This window comes from Dipodomys ordii, unplaced genomic scaffold (assembly GCF_000151885.1).
Source record: "Dipodomys ordii isolate 6190 unplaced genomic scaffold, Dord_2.0 Scaffold15, whole genome shotgun sequence".
NCBI classification, from domain to species: domain Eukaryota; kingdom Metazoa; phylum Chordata; class Mammalia; order Rodentia; family Heteromyidae; genus Dipodomys; species Dipodomys ordii.
Genome location: NW_012267231.1, coordinates 2,909,204 through 2,925,318, shown reverse-complemented (window position 1 = coordinate 2,925,318; position 16,115 = coordinate 2,909,204). Strand labels below are relative to the sequence as shown.

Genomic DNA, 16,115 nt, shown 5'->3' with positions numbered 1-16,115 from the left:
AGGAAGGAAGGAAGGAAGGAAGGAAGGAAGGAAGGAAGGAAGGAAGGAAGGAAGGAAGGAAGGTAGTTAGTTTATCCCAATGCCCATGGCTCAAGCCTGTAACCTTAGCAAATCAGAAAGCTGAGGTCAAGGAGATCAAGATTCAAGGCCAGCCCAGACTTAAATTCAAGCCCTCATCTCAATCAGTAACAGCATGATGGTAACCGTCTGTCATCCTATATGGGAGGCTGGATCACAGGGACCATAGTTCCAGACCAGCCGATGCAGAAACGTCTAGATCCTGGGGGTTTCCATGTCTTATAAAATATTTAACAAATGGTAGCATAAACATTTATGTAAGGGCTTTGTGTTTCTTTTTTTTTAACCAGGTGGTGAATACATTACCTATGCAGAAATTCTAACATTGCTAAAGATCGGGGAAATGATCCATGCAAGCTACCTTCTATTATGAGTGTGTGCGCATGTACGCGTGCATGCATACCTAGAATAATTCTCTTCTGTTAAATAATTAAATAAGAACATAAAAATGATTAGAAGAGCAGAAAGCTAAAATGTTAACAGTGTTGTCTCTGGATGATGAGATGGTGGATAATTTATGTGTTTGTATGCTTTTCTGGATTTCACTGAATTTTCTACGGTGAATATAAATTAGTTTTGTAATCAGGAAAAAAAAAAGCACACTGTTATTAGAAGAAGAAACGCCATTCCCATTCCACTTCTCCAGGGTCTTTACCTCTGTTACAGCAAGATAGATACCCTCCCAGTCATCTGTAAATGAGAAGGGCACCCAGAAAACTACAGGTCCCCGATAAATACCAATCCACCGTGGAGCCCTCCAGACTGGTCTCCATAGCAACCGGACAGGGTCAGGCCCCGGCGGAGCGGTGCCGAGGCGTGGAGATGGCCCAGAGGACAGAACGTCTCCCTCGGGCTGCCAGAGGTTGCCAGGGGGGCTGTGGCATTTGGCTGATTTGCAATGGGGTTGGGCTCCCCACCTTGGGTAGAGACTGACAGCTCTCTAAACGATGTGCTGTCATTGTTGACCATTTCGATGGTGGGGTTTCTTGGGCTGTGATTCCTGTTTCTACATCCAGACACCTGGGTGTCTCGATTCAGTATTTGTAAGAACACGGTTGAAGGAGGGGGGGCCTTCTCCATGCTTACCCGCCAGATTGCTACATCTCATCGACTCACAGCTATCCATCCACCATCCATCTCCACCAGCTCCCCAATTTCATCTGAGGGACCTGGGACCCCAGACAAACTGGAGGGCAGCGTCTCACACGTGCAAGGATTTGGGAGTTAGAAATCAGGCCTGCATACTGAGCTTTGATTGCTCAGGTTCTACCACTTGAGCCACAGCTCCACTCCCTGATTTTTTTTTTTTTTTTTGGTGGTCAACCGGAGATAAGAGTCGCAGAGACTTTCCTGCCTGGGCTGGCTTTGAACAGCAATCCTCACATCTCAGCCGACTGATTGCAGTCACGAGCCACCAGGAATGACTACAAGGCCTACGCTTGAAGTGCGTGGCCGGTGGATTCTTTGGCACGCTAAGGACCTAAATTCGGTTCCGTACTCTGTTCTCCAATGTTTCCCTCTTAGAGCACTGAGTGGTCAAAAACAAGACCCAGAGATCCACACGATGGACACAGCCAATCAACGTTCCAATAACGGCAAGCTGTGTCTGTGCTGCTTCACGCTGCTCTCCGCAAGGAAATTCTAAGTGGAGTTGCTCAGAGGTCCCTGAATGAAATGGTCATTCTAATGGAGAAAGTGGGTCGGGTCTGAGCTGAGATTGGTACATTGTTTCCTGCAGTTTTAATTTTAAATACAGTGAAGAGAAATGAATAGAACTTGATAGAAGCCAAATGTCCTCTGGGGCTTCGCCAAGGTTTTAGGTGTGTGAAAGGGGGTCTCTAGAGCAAAAGCCTGGTCTTGAACTCAGAGCCCAAGCTCTCTCCCTGAGCTTTTACTGCCCAAGGATAGTGTTCTACTACCGGCTCTACAGCTTCAAGTGCTTGGATTATAATGGGGATTTTCATTCGATCCCTGGGGATTATAATGGTCTAAGTTCTACGTCGTGGGAAAGAAGAGGTGGAGGGAAAACATCGGGAAGAACTTTCCAGGAGGTAGAGTAAGTTGTAACGGGAGCATCACGGTGATATTTTCACTGCAAAATGTGCTCTGGGTTCTTCAAGGTGGAAGAAAGAAAAGAAAAATAGGTCTAGGAAGAGGGTGGGGGAGAGAAAAGCATTGGTAGTTCCAGGCAATGCGATACCTTCTAAATACAATGCTGGTTTGTTGGGAGGTTTACTGATGATCTGGTTTGCACTTTGACCAGCCTCACTTGGCCACCTCAGAAGGGTCCAGAAGTCGAAGGGGGAAATCAATGTACCCACACGTGCTCTTGGAGGCATCACGAGTAGCTGCGGCTCCAGACGTGTCAAGGGTATGCAAAAAACAGTGAGTGGGAGGTGAGCGAGAGCAGGCGAAGAGGAACGGGAGCGCACTGACGCGGGCCGCTCTTTAACTCTTAACTGCAATTCGGGGGCCATCCATGGAGTCCCGTGCCATAGGACTACCAACAAGACCGCACCCCCACCTTCCCTTCCCCAAACAAGTGGAAGACTCATCGCCTCCGACACTACCCCCGGCACGCCAATCGCCTTCGGCATTTCTTCTCGGCTCCTTCTCCCCCTCCACCTCATCACTCATGTACCTTTTCCTTACAATCCCTCTTCCCTTGCCGGGAACCGAGACCTCCGGGTCATTCTCCAGCTAGACTCCCAGCATGCCCAGAAGAGGCAGAGAGCCATTCCCACCCCCTCCCTCCTCCTGCCCCCTGTCCCTGCCATCTTTCAGACAGAACAACTATGGGCCAATTGGTGCCCAGATCTGAACCTGGACTACCCTGATTCCCTCGTTTGGAGAAGCGCAAGCCGGGAGCTGATGCAGGCAGAACCAAGGGCGTCAGGCCTGGAGACTTTTGGAGGGAACGCCACCCCAACTTTGTGCCAGAGAAGGCCTCCCCCCCCCGCCCCCAGCTACCCGTCACAGGATGTGGATTTTCTACCCTTCTCGGCAATGGTAACGGTACTGATGCTACTCGAGTGGTGTGACCACCGTACCAGAAGACGGTTTACCCACCGGAGGCTGGGGGCAGCTCCATCAATGGGCTGTGAGCCGCCATGGCAAAGCCGGCCATGTCTCGCACGGCTCACTTCTATCTTCCGGGCTATAAATAATTCAGAGTTTTCTCTTTTCTCTTAAATATCACAAAGCCAAGTCAGAATCTTTCTGTGAAGGATTCCGCCATGCCTCCCCACACTGCATTCCTCCCTGTCTCTCCCTCCCCTTCCCCCCCCACCACCGTCCCAGGCCACTCCCAGGGGAGAACACCTCTCCAGCTTTAACATTTATTCTTTGACATTTCAGGCTATTTGTTAGGCAGGGCTGCCTTCTTGAGATCAGAGTTAGAAAACCTTGCCGAGAAGAACTCCCACTCCGCCCTGTCCAACTGTGACCCCTACGGGTCTGTGAATCCCTGGGACACCTGACTCCTCCCACGCACAAGAAATCCCACCCATCTTCCCCTCCCTGAGTGGTGACTGACCTCCCCGCTCTCCCCGCCTGACAGGCCAACATATTCAGAGAGAGAGAGAGAAAACCACAAACCAAATGACACCCCCCCACACACATGGTTAGCTCACAGACACGAGGCCCAGGGACAGCTTTCCGGGTTGGGTCTTTTACGAGGGGATCAGCCAACCTCCTACCAGCTACCCAGGCGTGGGAATCAGGAAGGAGGCGTGGTCACTTACCCAGAGTCATTACGTTTCCCACCAGAGGCGGTGCCGAGCCCAGGACCCAGGCCTTCGTTTCAGTAGCCTATGACGTGGTGAAGTCTTCTCCACCAGCGCGAGAGGATGGATGTCTGGGTTTAGCACGGCCGTCTGTCTCTAGCTCTTGCGAGAAAGGACTTACCATTTGCCACAGTGAGGATTGCCTGCTCTCCGAGCAGCTCTCTACCCACCAGCGCCCTGCACGGACGGCGGGATTGAGAGGCAAAGCCCACAGCTGGGGGTGGAGGCTGCGTGGGGGTGGCTGACGAACAAAGCTTGTGAGCCCACAAGGGCCACCGTTTCCAAAGTGTGTGCTCTGGGGGATATTCATGTCCCATTACATTTAGGCACTCACTGAAAATTTTAAAAAAGGTTTATGTACATCGGGGTCCCCCAGCGCTTTTAAGATGCTAACGCAAAGTGAACCGTGAGTCGGTACAAGCTGGCTTAGCCGTGCAATGTTCATGGGTTTGCTTTGGCTTTTATTCTAGATCCCGAGCACGTCATAGGCTAAAGCAACAGTCAAAGGGTCTGCATCTCAATCCTCCATTAACTGAAGAGGAGAAGGTTCCCCCTGCGAGTTAAGGCACAAGACAACCATCTTGTAGGAACTGAAGTTCTGCCCAGAAATCCCATCCGTTCGCGTGGGAAAACAGCTGAGGAGGTGGCCAAGGCCTGTTCAATCATTAAGACAATCAAACGAAATGATCATTAGATGGTCCGACGAGACGTCTATTTGGCATCAAAGGCCTTGGGCAGCGCTCACTTGTTATGGTAGCCGGAAGTGAAAAATGGACCAGACAGCCATAAAGATGGAATAATCCTACGAGTCGTTCAAAATATGTGCAAGTGCCTGGCTGTGGGAAGGAACAAGGCTTTGCCTTCTCACTAGCCAGCTCCGGTTCCCTCCAGAAGGGCCGTGGGTCTAGGATAGCAGCCCTCGGCCATGAACACAGGGCACCCCAGGTCTAGGCTGAACTCTTCCGGCCAGGCTGAACTTCCAGAGACTGACTCGAGGCCCAAAGTTGTTTGGAGATTTATTCCCAGGTCTTCTCATGCTCTCATAACAGTGTACGAGGCTTGCTATTGATACATATATATTAATGATATTATATATTATATATGTAATATATTACATAATACACACACACATATATATATATGTAAATTAAATTCAGAGTGTGAATTTAGTTAGCGTCTGGCCTGTCTTCTGGAATGCTCTCCCGTGCTGCGTTTGTTTGTCAGAGAACCCTGGGAGAAGCAGTTGCGTTGGCTGCACCCACAGGACTTGAGGTCACAGACTTGATTCTTGCCTTGACTGTCACAGCAGGGGACGGGAAAAAGGGAGGAGCAGGACATAGAGATTTCTTGTCTGACCGGTGCTGGGCAACACCAGAGGCGAAAGAGCTTCCATAGGTCCTAAGAGACCAAACCTTTCTGCGTCCAATCCGAGGAAGGACCCCACCGGTGCCGTGTGCTGCCAACAGGCTCCAGAAGCTGGCTGGCTGAAGTAAACATAGGGGGGGGACCCTGTCTCCAACCCCCGGGGGGACCTGTGTGGCTGCTGGCCCCAGTCTCTTCTCCTTCCTTGAAGAGTCCACTCGGGAGTCAGGATTGCTGAGCTCTGGTCCCACGGCTGCTGTACCTTCGCAGTGTAAAGAATATTCCAACGCACCCCGAGGGCCCACACAGACCAGAGCCAGCGGGAGCCTCCGAGGAAGGGGGTGGACGGCGTTTCGGAACTCTGTTATAACAGAGGAGCGTCACCTGAGTCTCTCTGAGTGCAGGGGTGTCACCCTGCCCTTCCTTCACAAGGCTACCGTCCCTGGGGGAGAGGGGAGGGAAGATCCTTTCAAGGGAGGTAGGCGACTTGCATCCCTGAGGTCCCGGAAGGCAGAAGCGGGCTTCCTTGTGTTGCCATGGTAACAGCAGGCTGGCACCCAGCCGCCCACACCAATCAGAGAGGAGGCTGGGAAGGCGAGCTTAGGTGTAGCTGGCCACCGATGACGCCAATGCCTCCCGGTACTCCTTACCAGACTGAGGCTCGGGTGCTGTGTTTTGAGTGGACATGAAGGCTCTGCCCCCGGCCGCTGATCAAACCACGAGTCCGGCAAACCCTGAAACGCATCTCCTTTGAGCCCTGCCTGGCCCCTTGCTCCCCACAGCCTCTCTAGCCCACAGGGGAGTCTTGACAACTCTTACCCCCAGTTCTCAGACAGGACTTGACCCCTTCCTTCGGTCAGAGGGTGGAGTGCGACTTGCTGGGTGCTTTGGGCACTGAGAAAAGCCAAGCTCCACGTGTTCCTCTTGGTTTCCTATCCCAACCTCTGGGTCAGGTTCCCTGGCACCTGAGAGGCCTGGAGAGGCCCCGGGGCGGCCGTCACAAGGGAACGCCGTGATCCTGAGCAGCTCCTGGGCAGGGAAGTTCACGAGTCTCCAGGCTGGGATTCCTCCACGGCTTTGATTGTTCTTGGGTAGTTCAAAATCTTCCTTTCCCCCAACGAGGTCCAAATTCCTTGGCAGAAAAGACCCCCCATCCCCCCATCCTCACCCCTCCACCCCTCACCTCCTCACCCCCACCCAGAGCTGGAGGCAGTCCCAGCCGGAGGCTTGGCCGGGGTGTCCTTCCTGCCCGTCCCAGGCCTCACTGTCCTCCGCCAAGAGCCCACCTTCACCTGTCCCTGGAAGCCAAGGACGCCCGGGAGGGAGGGGCCAGGCTCCCAAACACACACAGGTAACCCCTGATAGTGGAGAGCATCCAGACAGAAAGTGGGAGAGGCCGGCAGACAGGTCAGAAACCTCGTCAGCCGTGCAGGAACAGAGGCAAAGCTGTTGATCTTTCAGGGGGGAAATTCTGTAAATGGTCTGTGGACCATTTACCCACGGAGTAGGAGAAATGGGGCCGACCCAAACGGACCTCAGAATCCCAATGCCATTTCAGAACCATCACTGCCATTAAAAAAAATAAACAAATACATGAAAAAGCAGACAAGGGCCCACAGCTCCTACGAGCATAGCTCCTTCAACTTCCCTGTAAGTTCAGGTAAGGTCGAAGGAGGGGTCTCATTTAGCTGGGGAAATGTCCTTCAACTTCCCTGTAAGTTCAGGTAAGGTCGAAGGAGGGGTCTCATTTAGCTGGGGAAATGTCCTGGCGGATCTGTAGGGTGAGGTCTGTCTTGCCAGGTGGGAAGTTTAGGGTAGGGTAACAGTGGGGGTTTCCACAAGCAAAATGGAAAACCAGAGCTACGGGAAGGGGGGGCGCGGGGGGGACCTGAGGCCGCAAGCAACTTCAACTAGAGAGCAGGAATGGAGTGATGGGTCAGCTGGGAGAGAAGAGGAGAGGAGAGGGGAGGGGAGGAGAGGGGAAAGGAGGGGAGGGGAGGCAGGGAGGGGATGGGAGGGGAGAGAGGAGAGAGGAAGGGGAGAGAGGGGAAAGGAGGGGAGAAGAGAGGAGAGGGGAGGGGAGGGAAGGGGACGGGACGGGAGGGGAGAGGAGGGGAGAGGGGAGGAGCTCCAGGCCCCTCACCGGATGATCCAGATGTTAACCCAATGCTCCATCATTCCCCCACTCACAGGGAAGGACCAGGTTCCCATGGGAACTTCCCAGCGCCCCACGCTGCCCCCTTCCCCTGACTCCCCTGTGCCTGTTCTCTGACCGGCCATGTGTCCAGGAGTCCATCAGGCTCGGGTCCGGAAGCTACACAGCAAGGGCGTCCTGGAGCCTGGAGTCATCAACCCTTCCCTCCTGTCTCTCTACTGCATCCTGGGAGTGTGATCTCCCGCTTCAAGCCTGGCCTCCACGTGAGGCTCAGTTGGGGCAGGAGGAGGGGGCTGGGCAATGTCACAGCCTAGCACTACGCCCCATGCTGCCCCATGCTGCCCCGGCTGAGGAGGTGGAGGTGAGGAGGGAGCTGGGGCTGGGCTGCTGAAAGGAATTCTCACCCGACAGGGGTGAGACCAGGGAGGCCAGGGGCTGGCTCCTTGGCTCAGCATCTGTTCTTTGCCTGGGTGCGGATCATCACGGGGCTGAATTACAGCGCACCAGCAGGCCTCAGAGGCTGGGCGAAGGAAGGTGAACTAGGGCAGGTAATCAGGCGGCCACCTTCCTGTCTGAAGCTGCTTCCGCACGCCCACACCTGGGCAGCCTAACCCACTTCCCCAGGGGGAGGCTGGTCTCCTCCACCCAGTGTCGGAGATGCCCTGGCTGATCTGGGAATCTCACCAACTGCCAACCGGCTGATTGTCTTAGGTCCAAGGCCAACCACCCTTCTAGGCTCCCTAAAAGCTAGAAGGAGAAAAAGAAAACCGTGGACGCTCTTTTCTAGAGGGCTGGAAGAGTCACCTTGCTCAGAGAGTTGCTGAAGGAAGTCGGGGTGGGGAGGGTATCCAGCCCCCCAGAGATCCACCAGCAGAGGTCTTTATTTTGAGGATGGGGAGCAGGGAGCCTTGGAACCGCAGCCTTGGGGGGGGCGGCCTGACAGCGGGACCACAGAGGCAGTTCCACAGTCCCTCCCTCATCCCTGAGTCAGAAGCAGCTCCCCCACACACACACAACCTGGACCAGGCGCCCAGAGTGAAGATCTCCAGATAACACCTGGGAGGTGGCCCCCAGGCTCACAGTGTCCCAGCAAGATCTCATGAGACCAACATGGGAGAAAGCCACCGTGAACTGCGGCTGGCGAGATCCGAACACGGGTCCCTCAAACCCCCTCCATGGAAGCCAGCCCCCCAGTTCGGCTCTGCAGCCTGCCTGCCTGCCCCGGGCCAGCTCTGTCTGCCCGGGAGATCTCCCCAGGGAAGACACGACACGGCTCCTCGATACCCAGTGTGGAAACCGTGGGAGGCATGGTTTCCATTCCACGGATGCCCTCTGCACGCCCCCCCATCCGCCGACCCTTCCCACCCACCGCACAGCACCCTGCGTCAACAGGCAAAAGACCGACGGCAGCGGACCAGACACCTCCCCATCCCCCAACTGCTGATAAGCCCACGCGTCCCAGCCTGGCCTCTCCTCCCCTGCTCCAAGCCCATCCTGACCCATCCACACGGGTCGTGGCTCCCTTTCACGCCCACCTCCTCCAGGAAGCGGGGTTATTTCTGTCCGCGCGCCCGTCCGGGCACCGGCAGCTCTCTGCTCGACGAGAACAGCGCAAGGCTGACTGACACCTCTCCTGTTTCAAAGCGGAAGTTCTACCTTGAACTCAGGCACCACCAACACCAACCAACCAACACTCTGGACGTCCCTGGCCTCTGAGAAGACAGCGCCAGCCACCGCCATCCCCTGCCCCAGCCCACTCCAAGGGGCAGGAGCTTTCCTTAGAGGAAGGAAGGACTTACGCCAGAGTGGACTCAAAGAGAAAAATAAAGCCAGTGAGACTACAAATGCCATGCTAGCCTGCAGACCGCCCGCTGGATGGATGGAGTGATGCATCCGCGGTTGTCTTCCCTTCCGAAACCAGGCTTCTCTCGGGCCTGCGGAGGCCCAGTGAAGGGTCCAGATCCAGCCAGCGTCCCTCCCCCAGCCCTCTTTCTCTGCGTTGGCAGCGTATCTGCTATGTTCCTAAGTGACAGGCAGAATCCACAAGCCTGCTAGCCCAGGGCCGGATCTGGGGCCCAAGGGTGGGAAAGTATCACAGCTCATTTAAGCATCAGACTCTTGCCTTCCGGAAGCCCATGGAAGCTGGGCCTGTGTGTGTGTATGCATACGCGTACATGCACGCTTGCATATGCATATATCTGTGTGTAGATATCTCTGAGTAAGCTCAGGGATGACCGGTAATCCCAAAGCACCAACTCTCTCCAGCAAGGTCTTGCCCTCAAGCTCCACGGGGAAGATACGGAATCAACCCCCCATTCCAGGGAGCAACCACGGCTCTGCTGTTGCATCCAAGATACAAAGGCTCCCTGATCCCCATTCCCAGGCCTCTTAGGTCTCCAAGAGTCATACATTCTCAAATCTCCTCAAGTCTTAGATGCCGGGATACCAGAAAAGCCCCCAGATACCACGGGAGTGAGGGTCTTACAGACCATGGCAGCGATCACAGGAGTCAGGTTACCGAATCCTCGTTTCTCTCCCTTGTGCTGTGTGACCCTGTGGGTGAGCCATTTCAGCCTCTCTCTGAGCTGCTAATCCCTCCTCGATATACGACCTGCTGTGAGGTTATACGGCAGGATATAAACTGGAGAAATTCACTACAAGAGAACCCAGCAGAAGAGATGGTAAACACTTTTGTGAGCAGACCCCAGCTACGTAACTTCTTGAAAAGAAAAAAAAAATCCAGCAAAACAAGAAAGAAATTGTGGGCAGCCTGGAAATTTCTATATCTTTAATATTCTCTGCAAAAAGAAAAAAAAATTCCAAATAAGAGGTCCGATGCAATCGTTTCATTAGAAAATAAAGTGTTTATTAAGAAACTATACACTGAACACTCCTATAAGTCTCTGTGGGAGCACAGTGGCCCATTGTCTTAGCACAAGGTGAGAAAAGATGGCAGAATCAAAGATGCTGGGATGGATGGGTGGCGCCTGAGAGGCTGGAAATGAGGTAATGGCTTACAATCATTGAAAAGAAAACATCGTCCTCACGCTTACTCCTTAAAGCCACACTGGAGAGAAGACCCTGGACCCCCAAGGCGGGGGGGGAGGGAGAAGGGGGGACCAGCAGAAAGCAACGGGAGAGACCCCGCTGGGGAGCAGAGGAGAACAGGATGAGGGGCGGCTGGTAAGGGGGCCAGGATAAAACACACAATGCACGCACACACCTCTGGGGGGCGCTGGGGAAAGCCCGAATCTCAGGTGATACCGTGGAAACTTTGGTGCCGGGCAAGAGCTTAGGAGGTTTTGTGCACCCGTGGAACCTGCTGGACACTCACCGTGAAGGACCAACGTTCCCGGGATTCAGGGAACAGAACCCCTCCTCGGGACCCTTGACCGTAGCAAGCCCAGGTGAACTTGCCCGCGGGGTGTGGACTATCGCTCCACTCCACACACCCTGTGACCACCACCGCCACTGTGTCCTGAGACACGCCCCATCTGCCCCCCCAGAAGGAGTTTCCCAGCCCCCCGCTCTTCACCACCACCACGGCCACATCCAACAAGGGACGCCATGGCCGTAGGGAGAGCTGGGCCAAGCCAGACTCTGACTCAGCCACGGAGGTGTGGGAGTGTGTCAGCCTTTCCTATCAAGATACCTCATCCTCTTCCCTCTCCCCAATGGGTCAAGCTGAGAATTGAGGGTATGAGGGGGGTGGGGAGAGCAAAGGGAGGGAGGGGGGACAGAGAGAGAGAGAGAAGGAGGGAGAGAGGGTGGCCGCGGAGTAAGGCATGAGGAAAGCAAGCAGAGTGAACACACAGATTGACCAGAGAACAGGGCGACACTTCCGCCAGGGCCACCAGAAAGGGGCTGGAGGAGACCGAGTTTGACTTTCTCTTCCCCTTCCGTCCATCTTGACCTCGAAATGGCGATCCCACTGGGCTCCAAGAGTTCTGGGTGAAGAATCAGAGGAAGCAGGAGGGAGAGAGCTCCTCCCCGGGCTACGGGCTAGCAGGAAGGGCCTTGGGTCCCCGGTGGTCTTAGGCGGATGGCCAGTCCCCGGGCCAAGAGCTCCTGCGGCCACACCCGCCAGAGCAGAAGCAGAAGAAATGCTCTCCCAGGAATGTCCCCAGGGCCACCCTCACCGAGCCGCACCAGAGAGAAGACGGGGCAGGGCACAAGTGGGCTGTTGTTTCTTTCTCCACCAAAAAACAAAAATAAGAGAAAAAAATGAAAAAAAAAAAACCAGATTTCCATTCTTTCCTCCGGGAGCGAGGCTGGGGCCAGAGCTGGCCAGTGGCTCTCCAGGAGTCCTCCCGCTGCAGGATGCAAGGAGGGTAACCAGACCACCGGAGGACTGCATGTCACGCCCCCCCCCCCGCCTCCCCAGGAAGAGCCAGGGAGACCCCAGGCTTCCAGGCAGGAAAAGTGAGGCCAGGATGTGGCTGGGCTGGGCTTCATCACGCTTGCTGCTGCTGCTGCTGCTGCTGCTCCTGGTGGTGGTTGGGTTGGGTTGGGTTGGTGTTTTTGAGAGAGAGAATGACTACTGTGTATAGAAAATAGTTCCTGGTCCACAGGGGTTTGTTTGTTTGCTTGCTTTTTTTTCATTCTCTCTATTGGCCCTAAAGATGGTGGCAGAAGTCTCACAGGCCAGAACGGGGAGAAACAAAAAAAAAAGGGGGGAATACAGTGCTGACTGGAAGAAGGAGGGGAAGGGAATCGCCCATCTTATGTCCGGACTCCGGGGCTCACACAGTGTCTATTTCGCATCCCCAGATCCAAAAACAAAAACAAAAAAAAGAGGAACAAAGAGAAAGACGATGTCTAGCGCTTCCAACCGCTCAGAGGCCCCAGCCTACCAAGGTGACATCAGAACAAGGAGGTTTAGAAGAAGGTTTGTGTTGTGTGTGTTTTTAAAAGCCATGGCGTCCTTTGCTGAAATACACATTGACATCCTCAACATAGAGGCTATGGTTAAGAGCCTTAGAGTGTCCAGGAAGACTTATCGGATTCAACATAATTTCTCTGAAACCTATAAAAACAAAAACAAAAACAAAACAAAAAGGGGGGGACAGGAAAACAGAAAATGCAAAATAAAGTAAAAACCGACCCCACCCCACCCCACTCCCCAAAGGAAGATCAAAACTAGGAGGAGGGCCAACAGAATCACTACACTGGATAATCAAATAGATTGCCAGCGGGGCGGGGGGTTGGGGGGGGGCGCACGGTCCAGGAAGACCGGAAACACACGTCCCTCATCATGCTACGGCCTCCATTGAAGGGAGGAAGGGAAATGAGAGTTGGGGAATCTTGGCCTAGATCTCTCATCTGACTTGTCCTTTCTAGAAGGAAGAACCCCTTCGACAAGGAGCCCTGAGGCCAGTTAAGAGAATGGTTGCGGGCATGAGGGTCTGGAGAGAACACGGAGGAGGAGCTGTGTAAGTGTGTGTGAGTACATGTGTGTGTGTGTGTGTGTGTCTACACACATATGCACACCTGCAGACAGGTGGACAGAGCAAGCTGTGTGTGGCCCTGCCTGGGCACTGGGGGCCTGGGGGTGGGGCGGGGAGATACAAGTAGGAGATGTATTCTCTCGTCCACAATGATCGGATGGGCTTGAGTTGTCTGGGGGCGTTGGGGATGGGGTCAGATCTGTGATGACCAGGGGGAACTCAACTGTCTATGATGCTGGACTTCACCTGGCTTCTCCGTGCTGACCCCTGGCGGGGTGGGGGAAGGGAAGGCCGTCCGTGTGTTGTGTTGTTACTCTGCTGGTTCTCTCCCGGCCTTGGTCCCTCTCTCGTTTCTCCCGCACCCAGCACCTAACCTCTCCTCCTCCGGGGAAAGACTCCTGTGACCTACAGGACTCGGGGTATACAGCTGTACCCCCCAGTCCTCTGACACGTGGGTGGCTTGATGCGTCTTGGGGACTTCAGAACTCCAGTGGGGGGGGCCTCGGTGGCGTACGGAAATTTCAAAGGAGGCGACTCACCATGTGACTTTGGGTAAGACACATCCCCACTCTGGACCTCGGGTTCCTCATATATATAGTGGGTTGACGGGACTAGGTGGTCTCTAGTGTCCTTCAAGCTTAATATCCCATGATTGTCTATGTTTGAAAAGACCCCTGGCAGAAGAGGCAGACATGGGGGAGGGGGGCGGTTAATGGTCAGTACTGAACCCCAGGTACACACACACACACACACACACACACACACACACACACACACACACGGGGAAGCCCTCTGTAGAGCACAGCACTGGAAGCAGACATCCCCCCCCCCCGCTGGCCCTGCTGGGGTGTCTAGCCGATTTTACGCATACACTTTAGATTCCTCTCTCTGAGCATCTCGTGGTGGTTCCAGGGGTCAAGGGAAAAAGCTCGGCCTAGTCCTTCTCCTCATATGTACCCCCTTCCTGGGACCAGGGAGACCCAACTTGCGCCCATCTACTCTTCGGAGTGGCCATTCCTGGGCCTGGAAGGGGGAGGGTCTGCTGGATTCAAGCCCCCTTTCCCCCCACCCCTGCCCCTGAACCTCCCTTAAGGCTCCTGATCTCCCACAGAAGGTGTTCAGCGGATGTTGAGGAGGAAAGCGAGGTGATGAGGAGCAAGGATGACAGGGTGGGGACTCCCTAAAACCTCTGCTGACTTTGTTCAGGCGTGAACCTCCACAGCGGCCCAAGAGCTCTTGGGGCTGTTTCGATGGGAGACCCAAGGGCCACAGCCCATGGGGAAGAGATACCGTTCCTCTCCTTCGGAGGCCACGCTGCGTCCACGGGCTCTGGAAGGTTCCACGTCGGATGGGTGCAAGGCCAGGGACAAGCCCGGCTGAGCCTCTGCGCCAAGGTCTCTGAAGCTGCCTGCCTGAGCCTGGACCTTTCCCCGGGAGAGCCCGGATGGGAGGTTTGTTTACTCTGGAGCCCTTTCCCAGGTGGAGCCTTTCCAAGATTCCAAGCGCTGAAGCCTGATAGCAGAAGAGGCACCACTCCAAAATCCTCCGTCACCCCCTGCCTCAGAAGGAGCCCAGAGCAGGAAAGGAAAGACATTTACTGGGCAGGGAGGGGAGAGAGCGAGTGAGCGAGCAGAGGGGAGCAAGGGACATGGAGCCTGTAGGAGATGCGGGGAATGGGGATGGATGGGGTGGAGGGAAGCCAGGCCGGGGAGAGGTGAAGATGCCCACCCGCCCCGTGGTCCACCGACCGCCCCCCGTAGCTGACCTGGGGGCCTCTCTCTGTCAACAGCCTTCCAAAAGCCCCTGGAGCACAGGGGAGCCGCAGGCCCCTCTGTAATTCAGAACCAAGCCTGGCCTTAGGGATTATCCAAACACACGTTTCCTGAGAAGCCAGCCAGAGGCTGGAGCATCATGTGGGGAAGCGGGAGGGAGGTGGACGCGAAGAGGCTGGGGAAGAGCAGGAGCGGAGCATGGTGGGATGGGATGGGAGGGGTCAGGGCCTGCTCTGCCCAGCCCAGAGCAGGTCCAACCCTCGGGAAAGAGTCCCGGGCGTCCACCACGGCGAGGAACCGCACCGCACCTGCAACTGACTCAGAGACTCTCGAGCTTTCTAGAACCTACCAGATTCTGCAGCTTCTGCCTCCCCTCTCTTCATCTGTCTGACTCTGGGTTCCCCAAGGCCTCTCCTCCTGTCTCTGCCTCTCCCTGTTATTATCTGACATGATAATATTATTGCCCAGCTCCATAACCTCTTTAGGTTATGACTTTAAAACCAAAAAATAAAAATAAAAAAAGGCCAATTGGATTGTTCTTGAACATTCCCCTCTTCCTCTGTATTCAAAGCTGGCCCGTGTCACAGTGACGCTGAACGCTCGCCCAGCCTTGACCGTAACCGAAGCACCGTGTACTGCAGGGCACATTGAGATATCGGTGGGCATCTGGAACCAGGGACAGGGACACACTCAGACAGGAGGGCGCCCTGCCTAGGCCCCTGCTCATCACGGCCCCTACGTTTCTCCGTGGGGTGAGAACGAGATGCCCCCCTTCTCCCCCACCACGCTGCACGCAGACAAGAGTGGAAGAAACGAGGCCCCACGCCGGGTCCCTGAGATTGCTCGCCCACCTTCAGACACGACGGGACAATGACCACCTACAGGAGTGAAATGGCGGCGGTGGTGGCGGCGGGCGCCGCTGCCCATGGTCAATTCGCCCCCAGACCGCTTCAGAAACGATAGGATTCACCTCGCTTTGCCAGTGGGAGGCCCTGGCCTGGACTTTATCCATCCAGACCCCAAGGTTCCAGCTCCTGTCTCTCCTCACGATAAACTATTCCGCTGGCCATCCACCACGTTTCTGAAAACTCCTATCTTAACTCCTGCCGTCCTGAGCCTGCAAACCCGAGCCAAGTGCGCTCTCTCTCTCTCTCAAATTTTTTACTTAGTTGCTAGCACTTAAAACTTGGAGAATTTCACAAATATCCCCGTTTCCAGCTTCCCTTGAAGATCCGAGCCCTGGCAAAGCGGAACTAACATCTCTGCACAGTAATAAGCAACTGGAGATGGTGGCAATGCTCGATTTAGACATAACATCTGTTCTCCAGTCAGCTGTGGCTCCCGCCGCTCCCCGCTGCCCGGTACCCCTGCACATACAAGTCTTTGCCTTGGAGCCTAGAACTCCTTGACAGGCATTAGGTCAGGGATGCGTGTGGATGACCTGGGAATTCTATTCCACGCATCCACCACCAGACTGACTCTGTGATACTAAACGTGTTTCCTCCGGTCACGGTTA

The 16,115-nt window shown here is 54.9% G+C and overlaps 1 protein-coding gene across 4 annotated transcripts in view; it reads right to left on the bottom strand.

Moving 5' to 3' along the window:
- Window positions 1-16,115, bottom strand: part of Ntrk3 (neurotrophic tyrosine kinase, receptor, type 3) — a 228,257-nt gene that overhangs the window by 52,019 nt on the left and 160,123 nt on the right. The window contains exons 13-14 of one of the 4 annotated variants that reach the window (XM_013011983.1): window positions 13,367-13,501; window positions 11,836-12,406 (exon numbers count right to left, since the gene is read on the bottom strand). The exons of the other annotated variants lie outside the window; for them this stretch is intronic. Coding sequence (XP_012867437.1) covers window positions 12,288-12,406; window positions 13,367-13,501 — 254 coding nt within the window. The 3' untranslated portion in view covers window positions 11,836-12,287. Of the gene's footprint in view, window positions 1-11,835; window positions 12,407-13,366; window positions 13,502-16,115 lie in introns of those variants that run through there. 4 annotated transcript variants of the gene reach the window in all.